Source organism: Pholis gunnellus (genome assembly GCF_910591455.1).
Source record: "Pholis gunnellus genome assembly, chromosome: 10".
NCBI lineage: Eukaryota > Metazoa > Chordata > Actinopteri > Perciformes > Pholidae > Pholis > Pholis gunnellus.
In genome coordinates this window covers 19,716,626-19,739,200 of record NC_136537.1, presented here as the reverse complement: position 1 = coordinate 19,739,200, position 22,575 = coordinate 19,716,626, and the positions used below count along the sequence as shown (strand labels likewise).

At 40.7% G+C, this 22,575-nt stretch overlaps 1 protein-coding gene across 1 annotated transcript in view; it reads left to right on the top strand.

The window, feature by feature from the left end:
- Positions 1 to 22,575, top strand: part of slit3 (slit homolog 3) — a gene marked incomplete at its 5' end in the record, with an annotated part of 229,173 nt that overhangs the window by 126,314 nt on the left and 80,284 nt on the right. Inside the window, one exon of the mRNA XM_079168049.1 lies at positions 9,814 to 9,885. Within this exon, the coding sequence (XP_079024175.1) occupies positions 9,814 to 9,885 (72 nt within the window). The remainder of the gene's footprint in view (positions 1 to 9,813; positions 9,886 to 22,575) is intronic.

The following is a 22,575-nucleotide window of genomic DNA, read 5'->3' as shown; positions in this document are numbered from 1 at the left end:
TATCACCAGGCTCTGTTCTGACACCGCTCTCCACTTTCTGCCAGCTCTATAAATTCATGTCACTCAGATTTGATGGTAAATGTGTCTCTTCCGCCGTTAAAATGTTTTGTACTAAATTGCTTTCGACCTACAAAGTGAATTATTTTGCCAAAATTAGGGGTGACTCGGGCATATGAAGGTAATTATTTTCGTACTCCTCCTTTTTTGACGTTTTAACGCACCTCCACATCCTCCTTCCCCTCTTCCCTGTTCTCCTCATCTTTCCAACACTTTCTCCTCGTCCTTCCTTCTTCCCTCCATGTTTTCCTTCCCCCTCAAATTGCATTGCTTTCCCTTTGCTCCTTTTTATGTCCTCCATCGCTTCCTGCTCTCTTCCTTCATCTGTCAACACATCTTTATCCTCTATTCCATCTTTCCTCTCCCAGCATCCATTATTCTTCCCCTCGTTTCCCTTATCCCATCACTGTCTGTCAATCGTTTGTCTTTTCTGCCTCTTTGTCTTTTGTCTATCTTTCAATTCCCTTGTCTTTTTTCTCCTTTTTTTCCTTTCATCCACTCCTCCTTACTTGTTCACCATCCCTCCATTTCCAGCTCACTCCATATTCTCTCTCCCTCTCTCCCACTTTTTTCCTCACTATTTTCCTCTTCTTTCTTTCTCTCTCTCTCTCCCCTCCATCCCCCCATCCCTCCCTCCATTAGACAAGGTGACTCCTGCAGTAAAAGGCTCCAACCCTCCATTATGCCACAGAGTGAAAAAACCTTCATGACATTCTGTCCCTGGTGGACACAGCATTGATTTTCTCGTGTGTCTCTCTCCCCCTCTCACTTTATCTCTCTTCCCCTCCCTCTGTCTCTCTCACTTGCTCCGAATCTACGTCTCTCGCCCTTTCTGCCTCACTCACTCTGCTTCTCAAAGGGTCTGGTCTCTATCCCTTCTCTCTCGGTTGTTCTCTTTCATGCTGCCTGGTGGCTAGCATTTATTGCACTTTTTTCCTCACACACACACGCACACACACACACACCTGTGCGACCCTGCTATCAGATTGACTGCTTTGCTGAAACTGCCAAGAACCTGGCAAATATGATTACTGTGGTCTTCTGCTAACCTAGGGAGACAGGTATATGCCATACATCTGTGTGTAGGTGTTTGCTTGTGTACACGTGTGCTCCCCTATACATTGTGCTGACTGCTGGTCCTGTCGTCCCCCTAAACTCAACCTGTCAGTCAAACCACTGATGATAAAAGTAAATGCAGAGTTAGAATGGTTAGGAAGCACTGTGCCGACATTCCTGTAATAGGCTCTGTGTTTTATGTTTGTTTTTTTCTACCGCACGTCATATTCTGGATGCTTATCTTCTCGTATCTCAGTTTATCTAATCCGATTTCCTATGATCTAATCTCGTGTTGTCATATCTAGTCTTGTCTGGTTGTCTGGTCATTATGTTAACCACACCAGTGAATGTCCAACAATGATGTTCCTTTGGCATCTCTGCTCATAACAAAGTCAGGATCCTGCACGGAAAATTCTGATTCCTACTGAAAAATAACAAGAGGCCATAGAATCGGCCATGTTCCCCAAGTATGTTTTTCAAATTCCAATATCTTTGTCGAGTGTAATCACTGGTGGCAAGTTCCCTCTGTGCACACATGAAGTGACAAATGTGTGGGCAGAGTGCTGAAGTGAAATGATTTGAGTATTTAAACTATCCCAACGTTTACTGCCTTTTTGATCCACAAGCTACTGTATCTTAACATTGATTTGTTGTAAACATTATTTATTAGAAGAATTCTCAGTTAACTCGCAATGCTTGACTTATGTCTCTGTGACCAACAACCACTAGCACTCCAGCTAACAAGCTACATGCGAGTGGTGTAAAGCCGTAATTGAACTGGATTGTGTTGTAAGGTATTTTGTTCATTCTTCGGAGTTTTCCTCAAAGATATGAAGACATCTTGAAAACATGTTCTGTCGAAAAGACACTTTCTCAGAGCCAACAGTTTAATTCGACATGAGCAGAATGTTCAACAATCATTTTCCTGAAGACGTCGGTGAGCTCATTAGAATAGAATTAAGAAATCAAACAACTCTTTCACGTGTTGCAAAGACCCGCTCGCATATGTCTGGTGTCAAAACTCATTCAATTCCCTCGGGGTGCAATTTGAGGCAATTTGAGGAAAGCGGTTTTGTAAACATAAAATCGAGACAAACAATCAATTCACACATTTAAACATGCATATTCACATAAACATAAAAAATCAAATAGAAGCAACGATCAAAAATTGGTGCGCAATCGTCAAAGGCACTTAAATAAACAGATGGTAATGTTGAAATTCCCTGAACTGGTAGCATGATTAGCATGGTGTCATACACTACCACGTCAGGAGCTGGGTTCAAATGGCACTTTCAAAGATTTACTGACTCATGTGGACGGTGTCCTATCCTGTCATACAGCACGTTTATTCAGTCAGATGAGAGCATATTCACAGTTCTTTTTGCCTACTTTTCTGAGTGATGAGTGACATCAACCTCAACCAGCCTGATGCAGTAAACCCCACCCAACTTGTGTCCCAAACTGGTTACAGCAAAAGTAGAATCATCTTCAAAAACTGTTTTCATCCGATATGCAGCTATATCATGTTATGAGATTCAGGAGACTACCTATATAAAAATTATCCTACAATATTCAGTGGCTACTTTCTGCTCACAGTGAGGAAAGACACATGTGATCAACCACAGATGCTGCATGTGTACAGTTGTAGTCACGCTTAAATCACAACATATGTGAGTCAGTCATGCTGGGAGGCTTATAGCTGTAGTTGGCTTGCAGAGAAGCAATGGACGCATCAGATAAGACACAGCTGCTTCATATGCCCTCACATTACACCTCAGTGCCCACACAGACATGCTTTTTATCTTCTGTAGCCATCACGTTCTCATATTGTACCTTGTTTTTCATCTGCCTGCCTTCTTGCTCTACCCACTTTTTTATTGTGATAAAATGTAATTCATTTTTCCCACTGGGTCCACCCATGCTCAACATCTACACACACTTCTAGCACCTGCAGGGGGTTTAGTAGAACGTGTCCATTCAATGTAATATGTAATCCCTTCCAACAATACAACCTTAAGGTATCAGTATCAGTGTAATCTAAAAACAAAAGAACCAACCCCATGGCTTTGCTTCTTTACCTTTCTCCTCCCTGTCATCCTCTCCTTTCTTTTCTCCCTCGTAAAACGCCTCCACACTTCACGCTTCCCTACCCACAATGCAGTGCAGGGTGGCCGTTTGTTTGAATTATGACTACAGCGCCTCCGAGAGAGGTGAGAACATTGTGTCGGCTGCGTGCACACACACACACGCGCGCACACATACAAGTTTCTTACCTGCACTGTTGTGTGTCTCTGTCATTGCAGATGTTTTCCTTCAGTTCTTTTTATGTTTACCGCAATTCCAACAATGGACAGCTACAGCCAGGCATAGATCTAGCAAGAGTGGGTTTGAAAATGTAGAAAAAAGATTAATAACGGCCGTCCTTTTGAGGGCAGAGCATCTTCAAATGAAGGTGACACCAGGAGGGATAATGCACACACACTTCACAGTGTAATTTCTTCCCAAATCCAGCATTCAAAGCCCTGCACCAATATGAAACGAGTGGAGAGGAAGAACAACAAAGACATGATAGCCTATACTGTGAAATTCTTTTCTCAGATTTCCATCATTCTTTGCCCTACACCAACCCCCAAAGCACTTCCTTAAATGGCAGGATGTGGCTGATTAATTTAAGTTCGTGACCAACCGAGACATGAGGGAGAAAATGTCAATAGCTGTGTAGACAGGATGCCTCTAACAGTTACATTTTTCATTTCATTTGGTCTTCTGTTTTGATTTAGAATTTGCTTAAACCAACTTACAGTAAAATATAACCTTCAAATAGTCATGGTTAGTTTCAGTTAGGGCTGCAGCTATCGATTATGTTGGTCATTTAAGTGCCGTATTACATTCTGAGTTTCAAGGCACCAGACTTTTCTATCCAACCGTCCCCAAAAATATATTCTATAATAATGTCATCCTTTTACCTTGTTGTCATCTATAGTGGTTATTTGCATAAATCAAAGCCTCAATGCAAAGAATTTGCATCAATGCTTTTAATTGATTGAGTAATTTGAGTTTCTACCATATCTACCATAATGTCAGGCAGAGACAACCATTGTTTCCCCATAGTGCATCAAATTAGATTTCAGCAGGGTTGCCTGTATTTAACTTGAACTTCAACATTAGACAAATGTTTCCATCTCTTTTCACTGTTTATTTAACAGGGTTATAAAATTCATAAATCCACTTATTAAAGGAAATGTAAGTTTATGTTAATTTTGTCGAATTCGCAAAAGAAAACTGGGATGGAAAGTAATTTAGTGTCCTCGATAGAATGTATCTCAGTCTGGAACAGGGTCGACAGCAAGCCTTATTATTCATTGTAAAACATGCAGATGGCTTCCTGTACCCTTGAACATCCCTAAAAGCAGAGGAACCATTTGCAAGTCCAAGCCTACCCTGTATTGTGCAAATCCTCATTTGCTGCATTAAGGCTACGGTACATGCAGTATCGGCCATTGCAGATGTCCTTCCCCGCTGCGTCATTCCAACAACGGCAGAACTGCACAATTTCCAAACTCATGGAGCGAACAGCACAGCAAAACAGCATCAACTGTCTCGCTTATACAAACACTTTAGTATCATAATGTGAACTTTGGTTGGTTGGTAACCATTGGTTGGGATGGCATTATCATCATCTTTCCTGATTTTTTCTATCTAAACGTGCCTCTGACTCGCAGTTACAACGAGAGACAAAGCAATATGTTCACCTGATACACAGAAAGTGGGGGAAATGTGAGCAGACTCAAAAGTTTACAGCTTGGCGAGTTCACATTTGTGTTCTGGCACAATGGCATGAAGGGCATTACACTTTGAGCGACTTTGAGCCCATTGCTTGTATAATGTTACAACGCTGCTTGTTTGAATGAAGTCTGTTTGACGAGGCTTTACAGCACCGGTTGTATTCATTCAATCACACAATACAGCAGTGGTGGATACAGACACAGCTGGTGGAGATCTGCACTCTACTGGGTGCACCTTTCTGGTTTCCAATATGTCTCCATCAATATTCGTTACGTGATTTCTTTATTAACAAATATTTTCTTTGTCACCCAAATGGGAAACCACTTTTGTAATTTCCGGTCAGAAATTGTGCTGTTTACATGAATATTTCAGACTTGATGAAGCATTATCTGTCGATTTAGATTGGATGGGAACCCAGCTAGTGTATCTTCCTCCCTTCCCTCCGTCCTTTCATTAATTACTTAGTCAGGAGTGGTTGGCAGGACTGCTGTGTGTGTGCTTCCCTCTGCTCCAGATGGTAGCAGAGGGAAGCATTGAATCATCCTGCCAATAGGCCTTATGATAGACATGATTAAACACACTAACTAATTATATGACCCCCATTCTCTCCCATGTAACACACATCTGTGATCTGAACACATGCAAGCACAAACACACAAGGACTAGGAATGCAACATGATACAAATATGGAGAGTACACACACACACACACACTCACGCAGACACACAAAGTACACCCTCATCCCAGATTGATAGCAATCATGTCAGTGCTAATCAGGGTGCTTGGTGAACAAAGCTGTCAGAGGAATCCAATCATATCACAGCTGATGGAATCGTTTACTGTGGATGAGGACAGAAGATGAAGCACATGGTCGGCAATATGAATCCACCAGTTATTCTCAATTCTAGAAAAATTACAGACACGAGGAGCATTGTGATAATAGGTTCTCAGAATGATCAAAACAGCATCTTTTACAGTTGTGGAATTGAAGACGTCTCACAACCTGTCTGACAGTCCTTGTTAGCTGCGGGGGGAATCCCCCAGACTCACTTCAGGGTGTCAGTGGTGACATTGTGAAAGTGTAGAGACAAAGGACTGACATGAAAAGCTCATGGAGGTCTTGAACTTTTATTTTTTAATCCGATGGGTGTCTTTATTCATGGACAAGATCTCACCAGACAACAACATAAGAGCATATATTCAGCTTTTGCCTCTACTGTTAAGGTTTGGTTATAATTTAGGCAAGTAAAACTCCTTGGTTAAGAGAAGCTTAGAACTGTGGTTAAGAGAAACAAATAGTGGTTCTTGGTATTAAAACAAAAGAAAACACATGGGCAAACTGGAACCCATCACATGTTCACTTGTGTGTCGCTATACAACTCTTCACTTTATGCACAGCAGGTCCATCATAATTCAGCCGCAGCATACCGAGTTGTTATTTTTAAACAAGAGCAACCCTGAAAGAAAACATTCTGCTTTTTTCAAGTAATGTTTGGATTTCTAAAATACACAGCATTTGCATTGTGCTCCATTTGCAACAGCGCCACCAATGAAAGAAGAAGTCATACCAGAAAAAAAGCAGTAATTCTATGAAGAAGGAAACACCAAAACAATATTTTTCTGTATTAATATTTGTGAAAAGATGTTCTGCAATGTGAGTAATGAATACCTCAGGTCGTAGTAAGATTTTAAACGACATTTTTACTGACAATTGCAAGTGATAAACCATTGTCACTTGTAATCATTGTCCAGGAGTTTGCTATTAAGACTTTCATGGGGTCTCAAGTGACGAACATTGTTAGAAATTGTGAGGGGCAGAATCGTCCGATATGAATGTGATTACTAGATACGAGGCTGTACGTGGAAGAACGAAATAACAAAGAAGAATCAAATGAGACAAACCCTGATAGACCTCTTTGTTCTCATTAGAACAAACATATCCCTATACTTCATCTTCAGTGTAACACAAACAACACCACGGAAAATAGAATGGCTTTAATAACTACAGTCAACCTTTGCGAGTGCCATGCGTCTCCATATGGCTGCTCAGGCTGTGTGCCAGTTTGCTTTACTAAAAAAAATCATGCCTTTTAATTACATAAAACACAAACATGGCGTAGCCATATGTTGTTATGATCCCCAGCCTCAGTATATTTTAGAGTCCAGTCATTTAACAGATGCTCACACTTACAACTCCCAAGTAGCTAAAAAAGAAGAGAAAACAAATCTTATAATTCAAAACATGGCTTTTAACAAGAGCACACGATCCGATCAGTCTACTCTTCTATACAAAACTCTCCATTGAGATCACCTTAACAATCTTTACAAATTGTGCTCAATTAATCAAGTTATCTCTGAATCCCGCCTGAAATATAATTGCATTGCATCAAAGCAGATCAAAACATCTCATCAGTCTCTGAAAGCCTTTGGAGGCGTGAAAATAATTGTGTTGCAGGCCAAACCTGGCCTGTGGGCACGGAGTTGTTTGCTATTCATCGTCTTGAGTGCCAGCCGTTAACCAGCAGCTGGTCAATATCAGGTAGAAATACATGAAACTTGTTGTGGCTGTGCTGCACTTTGACCTTAGGATGAAATAAAAAGAGAGTATACCAATCAAACAAAGACTCAGTATTGATTCTGTATGGCCACTTTTCAAAGTTTTGTGTGTAAATATAATTTTATAGTTTGGATTTGTTTGCAAGCGCTTGCGGTAGTGCTAGTTGTAAGAAACTCTTTTTTTGTGATAAGATATTGATTCTCAATATACAGTAAACTTTTTGATGTATATTTTTTCGCTTTTATCTTCTCTGAAGTCACAGCAATAGAGCCTTTCTTGAGCTTGCTGTTTTTAGAAAGGCAGCTACATATTGAGGTGCACTTGTGGTGTGCCATAGTAAATACATTTGTCCGATACTCAGAGGACTTCTTCTTCTCGCCCGCTCTACACAAACATGCACATATAAAAGCAAACCAAAGAATATGTTGCTCCAGAAGCCCTGATGTAATTTATGTCGCCCTGCAGAGGCGATCCAGCTCCTGCTTTGGGAATCACCTTCCTCCGGGTTAAAAGCTGACATGACTGATATAACAGGTGCTGCAGTGTGCTGAGCAGACACCGGGGCTGTGTGGAGAAGAAAAAAAAAGGACATTTAGAAGGTTGATAAAAGAAAGCAGGGAGAGGAAATGGATTAGCAATGGATAGATGGAGTGTGAGAAGAGAAGAGGTGAAGGGGAATTAGAGATGAGAGGAGATGAGAGGGCACTAGAGAGAGGAAAAAAAGAATAGATCATGAATGGAGAGAGGACGGGAACATGAAAAATGGAGAAGATGGATGCTCAGAAACGAGGTGAGGAAAAAGGAGGATAGAAGTCAAAGAAAAAAAGGATTAGGGATAGAGGGATCTATTGAAAGAGAGATGAGATGGGGACAAGGAGAAGAAGATTAAGGTGGAGTGATATGCTTTTATCTTCTAGTGTCTGGAGAGCAGACGGTAATGGTGTGTGTGTGTGGGGGGGCCTTTATGATTACATGTGTTACTCTGTTTGTGTGTTTCTGAAAGTATGTGTTTGAGTTTGAATGTTTTATTTCCTGCTTGTGTTTGGTAACATCTTTTCATCCATGTATGTGTGTGGTCCACCTGTTTGAATCTGTGTATGTTTTGGTTTGTGTGTGTGTGTGTGGGTGTGTGTGTGTGTGAGTGTGTGTGTGGGAAGGTGACAGTCTACATGCCGCTCATCATTCCTGGTTGAGTTAGAAAAAAAGAAGATTCTTCTAAATGTCTGCCCTTTATATCTGCAATCCATCCATCTGCTCCTCTGCAGAAAAAGAAGAGAGGGGGAGGAGAAACAGAGGGATGAATGAATGGGAGGAGAGGAAAAGAAGGAAGGAGGGAGGGTGGGAGGCTTCGGGGGTTGTTGGGTTCATGGATGGAGGGATGGATGGTGGCGGGGAGACGTTTTGAATACCTAGAGCCGACCAAATTAAAGTAAAAGCAAAGGATGGATGACGACGGGGTACGGGGTGCATCTGGGAGTCCGGTGAGCGAGGCGTCGAGTGAGCCAGGGAGGAGGGAGAGGGGTGAGAGAAGAAGAGTAGGGAGGTAAAACGAAAGAGAGGGGAAGGAAGGAGAACTGGAATGAGAGGCAGAGTTGTGACTGTAGGTTGATTTACGGAGGCTTTCCTTTTAATGAAATTGTTTCAGTGACAGAGCCGGTAAAAGGCCCTTAATGGATTGGCTGGCCTAATGTAATGAAATTACTCCCTCTTTCACTACAGAGAGAGGGGGAAAAAAGAATAAAAGAGGACATAGGGGAGGAGGGGAGAGGGGGAGGAGTATGGGAGAGGAGAAATGCAATTAATATTTACAGAACTGACAAGCAGGGTGGGCTTTAGAAGCTTCGGCTCGCTCGCTCTCTCCTTCAGCGCATCTACCTCTCTCGTCCCTCTCTCTCCCGGTGGCCAGTGTGCACTGGGCGTGCGGCAGGGGAGGGAGGTGATAGGCTGACGCCAAGGCAGGCCACACCAGCACACCGGTCTCCTCTCTCCCGTTCTCCTTTTCCTCTCCTGCTCTCCTCAGGGCTGGCCATATCGGTGCTGAGGTGAGAGACTTAACCTGAGCTTCTGTGCTGTCGTCTGGACTGGGCATCCCCAGAGAGTGAGTGTGTGTAGGTGTGTGTGTGTGTGTGTGTGTGTGTCTCCTACCTGCCACCTTAAGCCCACTTCCTGGGATACCACCTCACACACACACACCCCCACACACACTCATTCACGCAACCCGTCTTTTGTTAGTCCCTCCCCCAGCTGAGCGGACCTTGCAGACTTGCGCCTGACTCTCTCCCATCTCTCTCTCTCATCTGTGTGTGTGTGTGTCTGTGTGTGTTTTGTCTGTGTGTGTGTTTGTGTGCTTGGTGCAGGCAACTGGACAGCAACCACATCAGCTGCATCGAAGATGGAGCTTTCCGAGCGCTGCGCGATCTGGAGATTCTGTAAGTAGAGAAAAACCCCGGTCCTCTCTCTCTCTGGCTCCCCCGTCTCTCTTCTCCTCCTCTGCCTCCTCCTCTCATCCCGTCTCCCCCCTTTTCCATGTCCTGTCTGTGAAGCAGCGATCTGTCCTGCGCTCTCCTTCTCTTGTTATCATCTTTATTTTCTGTCTCATTCAGTTTCTTCATCCTATCGTGCTTTTCTTTTTTGTTCATGTCTTCCTCTCCTCTCCTCTCATCTCATACTTGCATGTAAGAGATTCTTTCCCCTTGATCGACTTTTCTCTCTCATCTTTTCCATCTTTCTCTTCATACCCATTAATGTGTGTCTTCAATGTAAGAAAAGCTTCAAACTTAAACATGTTTTCATTGAGAAAATGTAGTTTCTTTACATGTTTCTGTGAATTATCTTTCGTGACACCTCTTTGTGTGTGTTTGTGTGTGAGCTGAAGTGCACGTCTAAGTGCTTGTGTGCTTTGGTTGCAAGGATGAAGCACAGGGTACCTGTTCATTCACCAGTAAAATGTGTTGTCCTTGACTTACAATACACTGATTCACACACACACACACACAGATTGAGGAATATAGTGCATCTGCCACCTGCTGTGGTTTGCGCTTTCTCTGCATCATGTGTGTTAGTGCGTGTAGATGATTCCCTCTGCATATGGGAATGGGAATACATTCATGCGTATTTGCTTCCAGCTGTGTCTGTGATTAAGTGTGTGTATGTGCACATTTGTGTGTGTGATCCGTCCACATTTTGTAGAGCTGCTCATTTGTCACTACGCTCAGAGGTGTGACTGGCGACTGTGGAATGCGATATGTCGGGAAAGGTGTACACGAATGTGTGTGTGTGTGTGTGTGTGTGTGTGTGTGTGTGTGTGTGTGTGTGTGTGTGTGTGTGTGTGTGTGTTTCCATGGCGTGCGTCTGCTCTCACACAGAAGCAGATGCTGTGCTTCATTGTGGGCTGTGCATCTGAACCACATCCTTAGCTCCAGTTCATTGTAATCAATGCAAAGATTTCCCTTATGCGTGCTAAAATATTCAAGGGTGCATTCTCATGTCTTCATTTTATGAAACACTGAGCTGGAAAAAAAAGTTAACAAATAGGGATCTTTCTTTTGTTGGCACCAGCATTGGTTTATGTGTCTGTAGCGTTGTTGGCAATGCATTTCATATTCTGCTGGATGGTGCCGAGAGGTGAAAGGATTAGTGGCATTGTTGCTGAATAGGTTTATTAGAGGGTAAAACTGTATAGCAAATAAGGCAGAGACAAAGAGAAAAGAAAGAGGGGCCCGTAGACAAAGAAAGACAAAGGCAGTAGAAGAGAGACGAGAGGACAAGATGATTGGAGGGAATGAGATCAGAAAAAGAGGAGAAGGCTGACAGCACCGACCTCGAGCTTGTCTGTGCCTCGTTACATAGCGCAGAGTTAAATGCTGTTTGATCATTACAAGTGGATGTGGTTGAGGTCCTCAGAGAGAGACCCCCAAGAACAGACTCGGGAATCTAATCACACAGTGTTGAAGTTAACATTTCAACAGCAACATGCAGTTATTGATTTTCATGGTTTTGCAGATATTGTGTCAGTTTATTTTTTCCAGCCCAATCATGAAGAAAACAACTCTAATTGAGGTAATGTGTCTCACTGTCACATACAGATCTAACGTACCCAACAACATTGTGGGAGGCAGATTATTAAAACCAGAGACAATTATGTCAAATGAGTCAAAGCTGTGCTAAGTACATGAGATAAATGATCTGTCAGCACCAAAATCAATTGGTTACATGTGTTCTTTAACCATGTCCAATGGCAAAACACAAATGCCTCAATAATTCATTATTAGAACCATTGACAGTGCACAGTTTTTTTCTTCTTCTTGAAATCACTCAAGGACCAGGTTTAAAAGCATTTTTGTGATAATTATATACGGTACAGCCCAGGGATTTGTAATGTAAAAGCTCAGTGAGACTCCCAACAGCATCAGCCTCACCTTGATGGGTATCCTGTGAGTGTGAATGATGCAGTCTGGTGCTGCCTAATGTGTTCACATAAATGATTAAAGAGAGCAGCAAACATTGGGAAATGGTTCAATATAGGGCAGCTTCCACGGAGGACCACATCCAGACCAAGTACCATGGTTTTAAATGTTGTGCATCAAGAAAATATTGCAGATATTCTTGAAAAATGTCTTATCAGCTTGAGTTCACTTGAAATGCTGCAGCAGACGGTTTAAAGCAGACGGTTTATTGTATCATCACACCTGTCCCTTTTCCTTTATTTCTACCTTTTTGGCTTCAGGAAAGTTATCTTTTTTGATTTCCCTGCCTCACTTCTTTGCTCAGCGCACAATGGAAGTGATAGGGGCCGGATAGAGGGGGATCGGCAGTGCCAGATACAACATATTAGCAATTCATAAGTCTCTGACAGCTGAGTGCTCGGCAGGATTTACAATTCACTGTAAATACGCAGCCGATCCCATTCATAGCAGACAGCATGACAGCACACAGTATATTCACTGAATGTGACGTTTTAATAAAGGCAGGTGTGTGTGTGTGTGTGTGTGTGTGTGTGTGTGTGTGTGTGTGTGTGTGTGTGTGTGTGTGTGTGTGTGTGTGTGTGTGTGTGTGTGTGTGTGTGTGTGTGTGTGTGTGTGGAGAAATTGTTGTGTGTGTGTGTGTGTATGTATATGGAGAAATCACTGTGTGTGTGTGTGTGTGTGTGTGTGATACCATAACCATATGAGCTGAGAGCAAGTGGTTCTCATTTCTGTTGTTCAAAGTGATCTTTTGAGCTATTTTTGCTTAATGTCTTGATCAAAATAAGGTAATAGGCTGTTAGAAGGTTATAACTTTGAAGGGTTTTAATAATTAGAAGTTTAAAAACGTTGAAGGGTAATATGAGTAATTTTGAATGGACTATAAATTAGCAGCTATTAGAGATTATTTAATCCAATACTGCACAACAATATAAATAATCAAATTTCTATCAAAATAGATATTGTTGCTTATTACTGACAAATGACTGACTGACTCATTGTGAATAAATAAGAAAATGAAATTTCTGCCGAGCATTTATAATATGGAATGTGTTTTTTCATTTAAAACATAGTGGCATCATCTCAGAACCTGGCGTTTAAAGGATTACAATTCTTAAAATTAATGAATATTTGATAGTTAAAACAATTATATCGGTCAAAGTGGAAAGTAATGTTGATATATAGTATCTTTATAGCCAACTAGAAGACGCGTTTGTCCTCAAAGGTACCAAGAGGGAGTTTTTTTCTAAATCTGATCAAAAAATAATAATGCACCAAAATCAATGTTTCTAATCATTGGCATATCCCAGCTTCTGATAATCCCCCCAAAAATGTAGTAAATGGAAACAAATGAATTTAGTTATAACGCTTGCTAGTTATAATCAGGACTGATGTTGGTTGAAAGATTTAACACAGTGAAAGTGGAAATTAATATTAATATATAATATTTTTATATACATTTTTTTTTTAAAGTGGGGCATAAAAGGGTTAATAACGAATTCTAGCATCCCGTCTCCATGGTAACACTGTTACATGTCACTAGCAATCAGCTTCAGCTGGGCAGCAACCATTGTTCTTTACTGCCCTGCTGAATTTTTGGGGGTTTTGTAGTTTTTTACTGGACGCCATGTTGGTTTGCAGTCCCTGTTGAATCCATGGAGATGGAATGTATCAGCCCTCATGGTTTCACTCTGCAGCATCTTTAAGGAAACCGACTGTGATGCAGAACTCTGCTTTGTGACTCAAAACATTTAAAACTACCCGACAAAGAGAGATCATTTCATTCATATCAACCCCAGTGTTGCAGTACAGTCCGATCTACTTAAGAGATGATCTACCACGCAAAACCACAGTCTACTAGATCACCACGGTCTACTAGAGACCACCGCGGTCTACTAGAGACCACCACAGTCTACTAGAGCCCACCACAGTCTACTAGAGACCACTACAGTCTACTAGAGCCCACCACAGTCTACTAGAGCCCACCACGGTCTTCTACTGGCAGTGCCATGGATAGAAGTAAGGACCAGAGAAAAGGGGCTGACGATCTTCAGAGCCGTCCAGGACCTCCCCCCTTTTACTCATGCTGAGTGTGTGTGTGTGTGTGTGTGTGTGTGTGTGCACAAATGTGCAAAGGGCATGAATGACAGTAAGCAATTCTGCCGCTGGTCTGATCTTCATTTCAAGCATCTTACACACACGCACACACAGCCCCATCTGTTCTGTTCCTGGGGTTCATTTCGTGACCGTAGTACAAAAGGGATGATAGAGGTACCAGTGATTCGAGGTCATGTGACTGCACCATCAGGTAGGTGTGTGTTTCTCTGTGTGTGTGTGTGCGTGTGTGTGTGCGACATTGTGCTCTTGTATTGCCATTATTGTGAGGACCAGTTTGTGTTTTAGACCTTAGTTGTGAGAACATTTTGTCCGTCACTTCTTCAAAGCGCTGTTCGCTGGTTAAACCTTTGTTTTAGGGTTTAGGTTAAGGTTAGGGTTGAAATGATTACTTGATTTATGCATTAGTCAATCAATAGTTAAGTCTCTTTGCAGTGATGTCAAACACTCACAGGTTCCAGTCTTGTTATTTCCTGCTTTTCTCTGTTTTATATCATTGCAAATAGAATATATTTGGGGTTCTTAAAGATGTCACCTTGGTCGTGTAATGTTTTTTCAAATATTTTATAGACGATTAATCGGTTAATTGAAAGAATGATCAACAAGTACATTTATAGTGAAAGTATTTGTAAATTGAAGCCCTATTTAGGGTATTGTCTGGGATTAGGCATGTAGTTGTGAGTCTATAAGGGCTAGAATATGTATTCCGTCAATGTGGGTCCTCACAAGTATAAAAGTCCGAATGTGTGTGCATGCATATGTGTGTTTCACTCTGGCTGAATATGCTTGTGTCAGCATGTGTGTGTGTGTCTGCCAACTCTTTGTGTGTATGTGTAGGTCTATCCATGTGCTTGTGAGTGTGTGTGTGCCTTTTATTCATGTGTGTTTTTTGTGAACAATGTAACAGTCACACATTTCCATCCTGCTGGTCAGAAGTCTCCGGGTTAATGCTTGATGGAGCTTTAAGATGATGTTAGCTGCAAAAGAGGTCCGTCTTCATGTGTGTCTGAATGTCCTTTCTATATTTCAATGTGAGCATTCTTTAGAAATTGGAAGAGTATTGTATAAGAGACTCTATGTAGGCTGGAAGGCAAATTGCATGTGTGTCTCAGTCATTTGTGTTAATTTAGTGTGCTAATTGAAAGAAGCACTCCGCTGTGTGTATGTGTGTGTGTGTGTGCCACTAACGAATCTCCACATTAATTAATCTAGTCATTTTTAATTAGCCGCTGCTTCTTGCTAGACTAGGCTTTATCTCGGCTGCTTAATATGTTTCACAGGAGCAGCGTTGACGGGTCAAAGCTGAATATTTGGGGCGTCAAGCTCATTTAAAAAATGCTAAATGGATTTTAGTTTGTTAGTTTCATTCATCTTTTTATAATTGTTTATTAAATTAGACATGTTAAAATTGCGAGGTCGTTTGAAAGGATTGGATTTATTAAATGTTTGACGCATCACAAAATGAAATATATATATATATTAAAAACAGGAATGCATTGTTACTAATTGTTCAACAGAAAATGTAAATGCACCACATTCTCAATTCTGTTCTGACTACATTTCTGTTCTGCAGCTCCTTTGAGATGTACAGAGCGCGTTCACACATATACACATCACTCAGCGATGTTTCAAATAAAATACCAGTCACACTGAGGTAAAACACCTAAAAGTTGGGCTGTTTTGAACTGCTGTTAACGTTTATGTTCCGCTTCGGCGCAAGAGTTTCGCTTCCCAAATAGGTTTATGAAGAAAGACGAAAATGTCTAAAGACACTTTTACATTCACCATTTCCTTTGATATCCACTCCCTTTACTCACATGTCCTTAGATAGTCTCTTTCTCTCTCACTCCCTCTTCTCTCTCTTTCATGGCCGCCAGGATGAAAGAGGAGGATCGGTGTTATAAAAGCTAGGCGGTGCTGGCCTATGATTTATTTAGACCTGAAAGGACTGCGGTTACAATCCTTTCCTCTCCTTTTTTGCCAGCAGAGGCAAGAGACAAGGGAGATTTGGGGGAGGTTTTCACGAAATAGAAAAAGGAAGAAGGAAGGATTTTAGGGGAGTGAAAGAAAGGGAGGAGTGAGGTATCACAGTTGTAAAAGCAGCCAGTTCCCTGGACATCATTTATTTATCTGCTGTTGGACCGGAGGAGAGGGGATGAGGAGGGGAAACCAGGGGATACAGAGGAAGAGATAGAAAAAGGAAAGGAGGGAAATCCAGAGATGTGAGGCAGATGAATCAGAAGATAGAGGGATGTGGGTGGAAGCGTTGGTTGGGAGAGGAAAATGGAAGTGAGACAGATACATTAAACAGATGCAAGATCAGACAAATCTGAACACCAGATGAGACAAAAAAAGATGCTAAGATGCTAAACTTGTCCATTTATAGTAGTCAGGAAAAACAAGAGAGATGAACGAGACGTAGGACACAAAGGTGTAGAGGACATCAGCAAAAAAAGAGTTGATAAAGGAGACAGGAAAGCAGTAAGTAACACTGATATGGCATTAGCGCGTAAAAACCAGTGTGTGAGACCAGTGTTACAAAATAGATTGAAAAGATCAGAGGGAGGGGAGCAGGGAGGCATTAAATATTGATGGAACAAATGTCTGACTGACTGACTCAATTTGGCTCGTTGTTGTTTCCAGACCACCAAGGCTGCCAGATAGACTCAGAACAACGTTTCTCAAAGTACGGACGCAGACCCCGACTGGGTCGCTGATGTGTTTAGTTCCATCAACTCAAAAACGAGCTATGACCACATGAGATTAGTTGAACATTGATTTATATTTTGTTTTAAATTGGATTGGATATTATTATCGGTTTTAAGTTCTTCTCGTTTCTAATGTTGTATCTAGATTTTCAGCACGTTCCTGCATTTCAAATATATCCAGGTTTTTATTTAATTAGTTGTCATAGCAACATTTTTAATCCCTGATTTTGAAAACTGATTCCTTTTAAATGTAAGTCAGTTAAATAGTTGGCCTGATAAAAAAGCAGAATCTCAAACATGAATTGCCTTCAACGCATAAATAAACTTAACAAAAAGGATAAAAAAAATAGCTTTTACAATATCCTTGAAAAGTAAACATTATTACGTTCAACAGTCACCTGTCGGTCATGAAGTCTGAAGAAATGTAGTTTGTCTAAAACCTGTTATAAACTTTTTCCAGCTCTCCTCTCCCTCTTTAATATCCGTCCAGTCCTTTTCCTCTGGCCTGTAATGAAGATAAACGCCACTACTGCCATGGGCAAAAATTAAAGAAGGAAATTAGCATGCTCTGGTGATTTTAGGCAAGCTTCCATTTGCATGAAGATTAGAGGAGTTAGTCTGGGAAGTTGCCAGTCAATTTTTGAAAGTAACTTTTTGGCTTGTCCACAAGGGCTTTTGTGCTAACATGACATTACCTGCCGGGGATTCGCATTTCCGTGACCACAATAATGAATCAACATGTTTCAATAAAATGCTGTTCTCCAATAGGAAACAGAGTTACGGTTTTGTTCAAAGGCAGAGAAACAGGCAGGCGATGTGAGGCTTTGATGGTCAGAGAGTGATTCATGCACAGCAGAGATTAAAGACTTTAAACACAGGGAAGTTCACATTTTATTGTTTTGAAACCAACGCCACTGTAGCGTATGCACCCTATTGAATAATTGACAACGCAGACATTTGTTTTTTTTCTTTTGTGGATGTCAATTTCAAACCTTGTGTAATTAAAAGCCAAATACTGTGTGGGGAAAATGAAGCTGCATCGGCTCTTAACATCAAGCATAGAGGGTGTCCTTTAGCAGAGTCTCTGTTCTGCTGGGCGATCCAGTTGGAAGGTGTGATCAGTCCAGTATCTCTTAGACTTACATTCATACTGGATGATTCTGCAGTATACACACTTTTATGTTCATGCCAAAGTTTAGTGCCAGCGCAGGAATTAGTGTACCCTTTATGTTTAGAGGTAAGTCAGGCTGCCGAGGTTATTTTTATTTTATGGTTATTTGTATCGGGACAAGTATGTAGCATAAACCAATGCCACACACCGTGGCATTTATAGCCTAATAATTTGCAATATCCGTCCTTAAAGTAGATGGGCCTTTAAATTACATTCAACTCATCAATAAATACAGAAGAGAGAGAGTACAATACACAAACTCAACAATAGGTACTTCCATTAAAAACACAAAACTCAGAACTCAACCATAGAATACAGACAAAACAATACAAGAGACAAAATAATACATTAAAGCGTCGTAAGATAAGAAGCAGTAGATCATGCATGACCACACCACTGATCCCTTTTTAAAACGATTTCCATTGTGGTGGACAGGAGAGTTTGACACAGGAGACGGTAGTTAGCATCCATACACTGACCTGTAATTAAGAACAAGAGAAGTGCAGGCATGTTGTTTTTTTAGCTTCTTCACTACTAACAGTTATTACATTCCACTCCTATAAAGCTCTTTCCTTCTGCAACATCTGCACATGGCAGGTACAGTACGGTTAAAGTTATCGATTGATACAAAATATTACAATATCGATAAAACTCAAATTAAAACTCAACTAAAACACTTTGGTTAATTTAGAGTACGCCAGAATTTTTAAATTATCCATCTGAAAAACCCAGCCCAGTGTTGTCTGTGTTTGCAGGTGGAATGTAATGCGAATTTAAACAAATATAGCAAAAAATATTTTTGAAGAAGAATTACCAAACTAAGGTTACAAAGGTTTGCGGTTATGGTAAAAAAATGCAAAAAACAGTGAAAAATAAATAACCTTTTAAACAAAACTCAAAAAGTATCGAAGCTAACAGCTCCTCTTACAACAAGCAGACCCTTTGAAAAAATAGCAACGAATCAGGCTGCTGAACCCAGTGTTATTCTTAGTTTTACCAGACGAGTCATTGACATTCCCCTGCCTGCGTTCTGTGATGCCCTGCCAGAAATTAGTAGCATTGATTACGTTAGATGAAAACAGCTGTCGTTTCAGAGGTGATCACACTGAAGTGCCCAAACCAGTGTCCTTTAAAGATTAAAGGATCTTCTCTGTCATCTACGAACACAGACATAGAGCCACACTTGACTCATTATTCTTTCACTTGAAATCATGAACAGATTGCGTGCCGGGGTGGCCTTATCATATTTGTCATTAAACACCTATCAGAGTCAATTAGAGCCGCATGATATCTCTAAACAAGTGATTTTCCCAATGGCGAACGTTATTGATGCGTGACAGTGAGTCTCGTTGTGTCCATTGCTAACATTAAACAAAAAGATTTATCTTGATTACTTGACAGTCCTTTTTATTTCAATACAAGCGTTTGAAGGCTTCATATTGGTACGGCTGAAGTTTATGAACTCCTTTTGTAATTTGGATCTGGACTTTATGTACTGATTATTGAAAAACAACAAATACAGCATCTCTTAGCGCTCTGTATGCATTACAACGGTCAGACCCTGCCCAAAGCTGCATGTCCTGAATAGTTTAGATCCACTAAAGATATTTATTAAGGGGATTTGTTAGAGTACGTGCTATTGATGCATGGTTGAGAAAAGAGCTGTAATTACTAAAGAAAACGAAAACAAAGGTTTTCCTACAAATATTTCCATTTTGATGGTCAATGCCGCGGTGCCGCCACAAACACATTGAGTGAAACTGGAAGAAGACTTTGCTTCAATGCAAAACTTAGAAGAAAACCATGACCGTTAAACCCAAGAACCCCACAGTCGTCTTCCCTCTTTAATACTTTGATTTCGCCTTTTTTTTTTCTGAAAGCCTTTGATGGTCGAAGCTGAATGTGCTCAAACTTGTAAGGCCAATAAACACAGCAAAAGTGGAAATGTAATTATGTGATATACACAGTCTTTATATTTGGCAGAGGAGCCGCTCCATCCACTTTGTCGTTTTGATTCCCGACAATTCCTCGGCTTCACAATCACGTCAGTGCAGCTGGTCGGCATTCCTCCTGTAGCGACTAATGACTGTGTGCCAGCGTGAGTGAGGCACTTTTTACTCAGCGAGAGCGGATCTAATGCTGAGTGCTAGTGTTGAACACAGGCCAGCGTTCCGTTGCAATACCCTGAAGTCTTTCTGTAAATCGCTATTATCTATTTGTATCAATGAGGATCGCAGGAAGAACTGCTTTTATCCCCAAAATATGAAGTTAGAATTTGAAGTTAAATGGCTTGTGCATTGTTTATATGCCGTTTATTATTTGTTTTGTTTGTTTATGTTATTTTGATTACATTAAACCTTATTTCTGAGATCAGAAGAGATTCGATGTGTATTATAAATCTTTTATTTTCAAAAATAGATCCATTTCAACATTTTTTACAAATACATTTTTCCTTTAAATGCACAATTAACTTGTATATAAAACTCAAAAGAAGTTAAATCGATCGGATCAAAGTTACAAATAACACTTTAAAGCTGCACAAAACCAAATCTATATAAGCCATTCAATGAAAAACAAAACTGAAAATAAATAATGAAACCAAACAAAAAACAATAAAATAAAACTAAGGAGAGACAGAAAAAGAGTTAGCGGGTATGTTTAAAAAAAAATCATAATTCAAACAGTAATATTCACAATATTTACGAAATTATAACATCATAATGAAACAAAAACACTATAAACATTAGAATGAGTGTGCTTACTTAAATCCATAACCCTAAAAAACAAAAGAACGCTCCCAACATAACAAAAGACAAAAACGTGCAAACCAGAGTAAAGACATAAAGACGGTAAAGACAGGGTGGTATGGCCGTAAGCCAATACAGCTTTTTCTAGCTTAATTAAGGACAATGGTACATTCAGTGCAGTCTAGGGATTTGAACCACCAACCTGTAAGCTAATTTCTGTAACTTTTAGCTTCTAATTACATCTTCGATTGAACATTTAGTCAACAATCGTGTACTGTAGAGCTTATTTTCTTGATTTATTATTCTCCAGTCGCGTTTGTCTGCGGCAGGGCGGTCTTTAGATGATTTGCATTCACAAGGGCAAGCCAATCACTGCTAATGCCCTGCAATGTCTCAATCAATAATATATAATCTATTTTAAAACACTTACCACACAGCTAACGCCTGATTTGGAATTCCACTGTGTTTTAGCAAGTGTGTCTGCGTGTCTTTGAATGAGTTAATCCAGTTAGTGCATGTGTCTGTCAGGCCACATCAGAATAAATGATGGGACCCTGTGTGATGATGAATGGTAATTTAGATTTAACATAACTGGACTAACGAGCGAGCTAATGACTCCAAAGCTAGCCTGGACAGCGCTCACTCCAAGGGCTCGCCTTGCATCCCAATGAGCTGGGGAAAGGGCACCCATACACACACACACACACAGAGGAAAAACATGCAGAAGTGTTTTAATAAATGCACGCATACATAACCATAATTTCACAAATGGTTCTGTCAGGGAAGCACACACGTCCACAGCCACGTGTGGTCGGTGTGCGCGCATGTGTACATGTTTCTAAGGACTCCATGAGTGGTGGAGAGCAGCGATGTCAGGCTAATACGAAGCTGATTAATTAGTAATTATTCATGGGCCATATTTCAACCAGTTGAATTACATGCGGTTTTCGTTCACTGATCTTTCGACTCAAGTTTTTTTTTCTCTGCTGACAACGAAGATTAATGAAAATGGATGATAAGTACTTGATCATTTTCAGATAAAAATAGAATTAATCACTTTCATTTTTCAAAAGGGTCTCCATCTAAGTCATACAAATCTAAAGAGGGGGAGTTTTCAGTGAATCGTTTTTTTTTTTTCAGATGTTAAATATTTCTCAAGGTAACGGTAAAGTAGGCCCCGCATTTTGCTGCAAAGTCACTGCACTCTTTGGAACTTTATCTTTTTCAAAGTTGTCTTGACAACTAAGAAAAACACGGTTTTCTAGGGCAACAACATGTTCAACTGCAGACGTTCATCAGATCTTGGTTGAGTGACAGGTCTAAATGAGGGATGTGACTGTATGGCCGTATTTGCACACTACCATTATGGATTTCTAAAGCCACTTATTGCCTTTATTCATGTGCAGGCTGCATGCCGTCGATACCATGAGAAATCAGATAATCTCTACCTGTTCAGACCCTGAAGAATCCAATATGTGTCCATCAGCATTCAAAAGCTTAATTCTTACATGGGTCACTGACTTTAAGTTAGTCTGGACACGAGTTTCAGTTTCATACCAAGCAAGTACTTGCGTCATCTGTAATTGAAATGAAGGCAAAGCTTAAAAGAAAGATGGAGTGCTGTCTGAGTACGTGGCCATATTTGATTCCCTCCTGCAGGACAGTCTACCTTGCTGCTGATGCCACAGAAAAATGACATGCGGGGATGAGGAAGGAGTGAGCATGAAAGACGGCGGGAGTGAATGAGAAGCAGGTCACATGTCACTGCAATAACGTCCACTGAACTGAAATGAATTCCATTTTTCATAAACTGAAACTATGACCGGGGCAGACAGAAACTCAGAGTGTGACAAAGAGAGACAGATGGCGAGAGGAACGGCAAGATGGTTAGAGAAGTGAGAGAGAAAATAGAGGA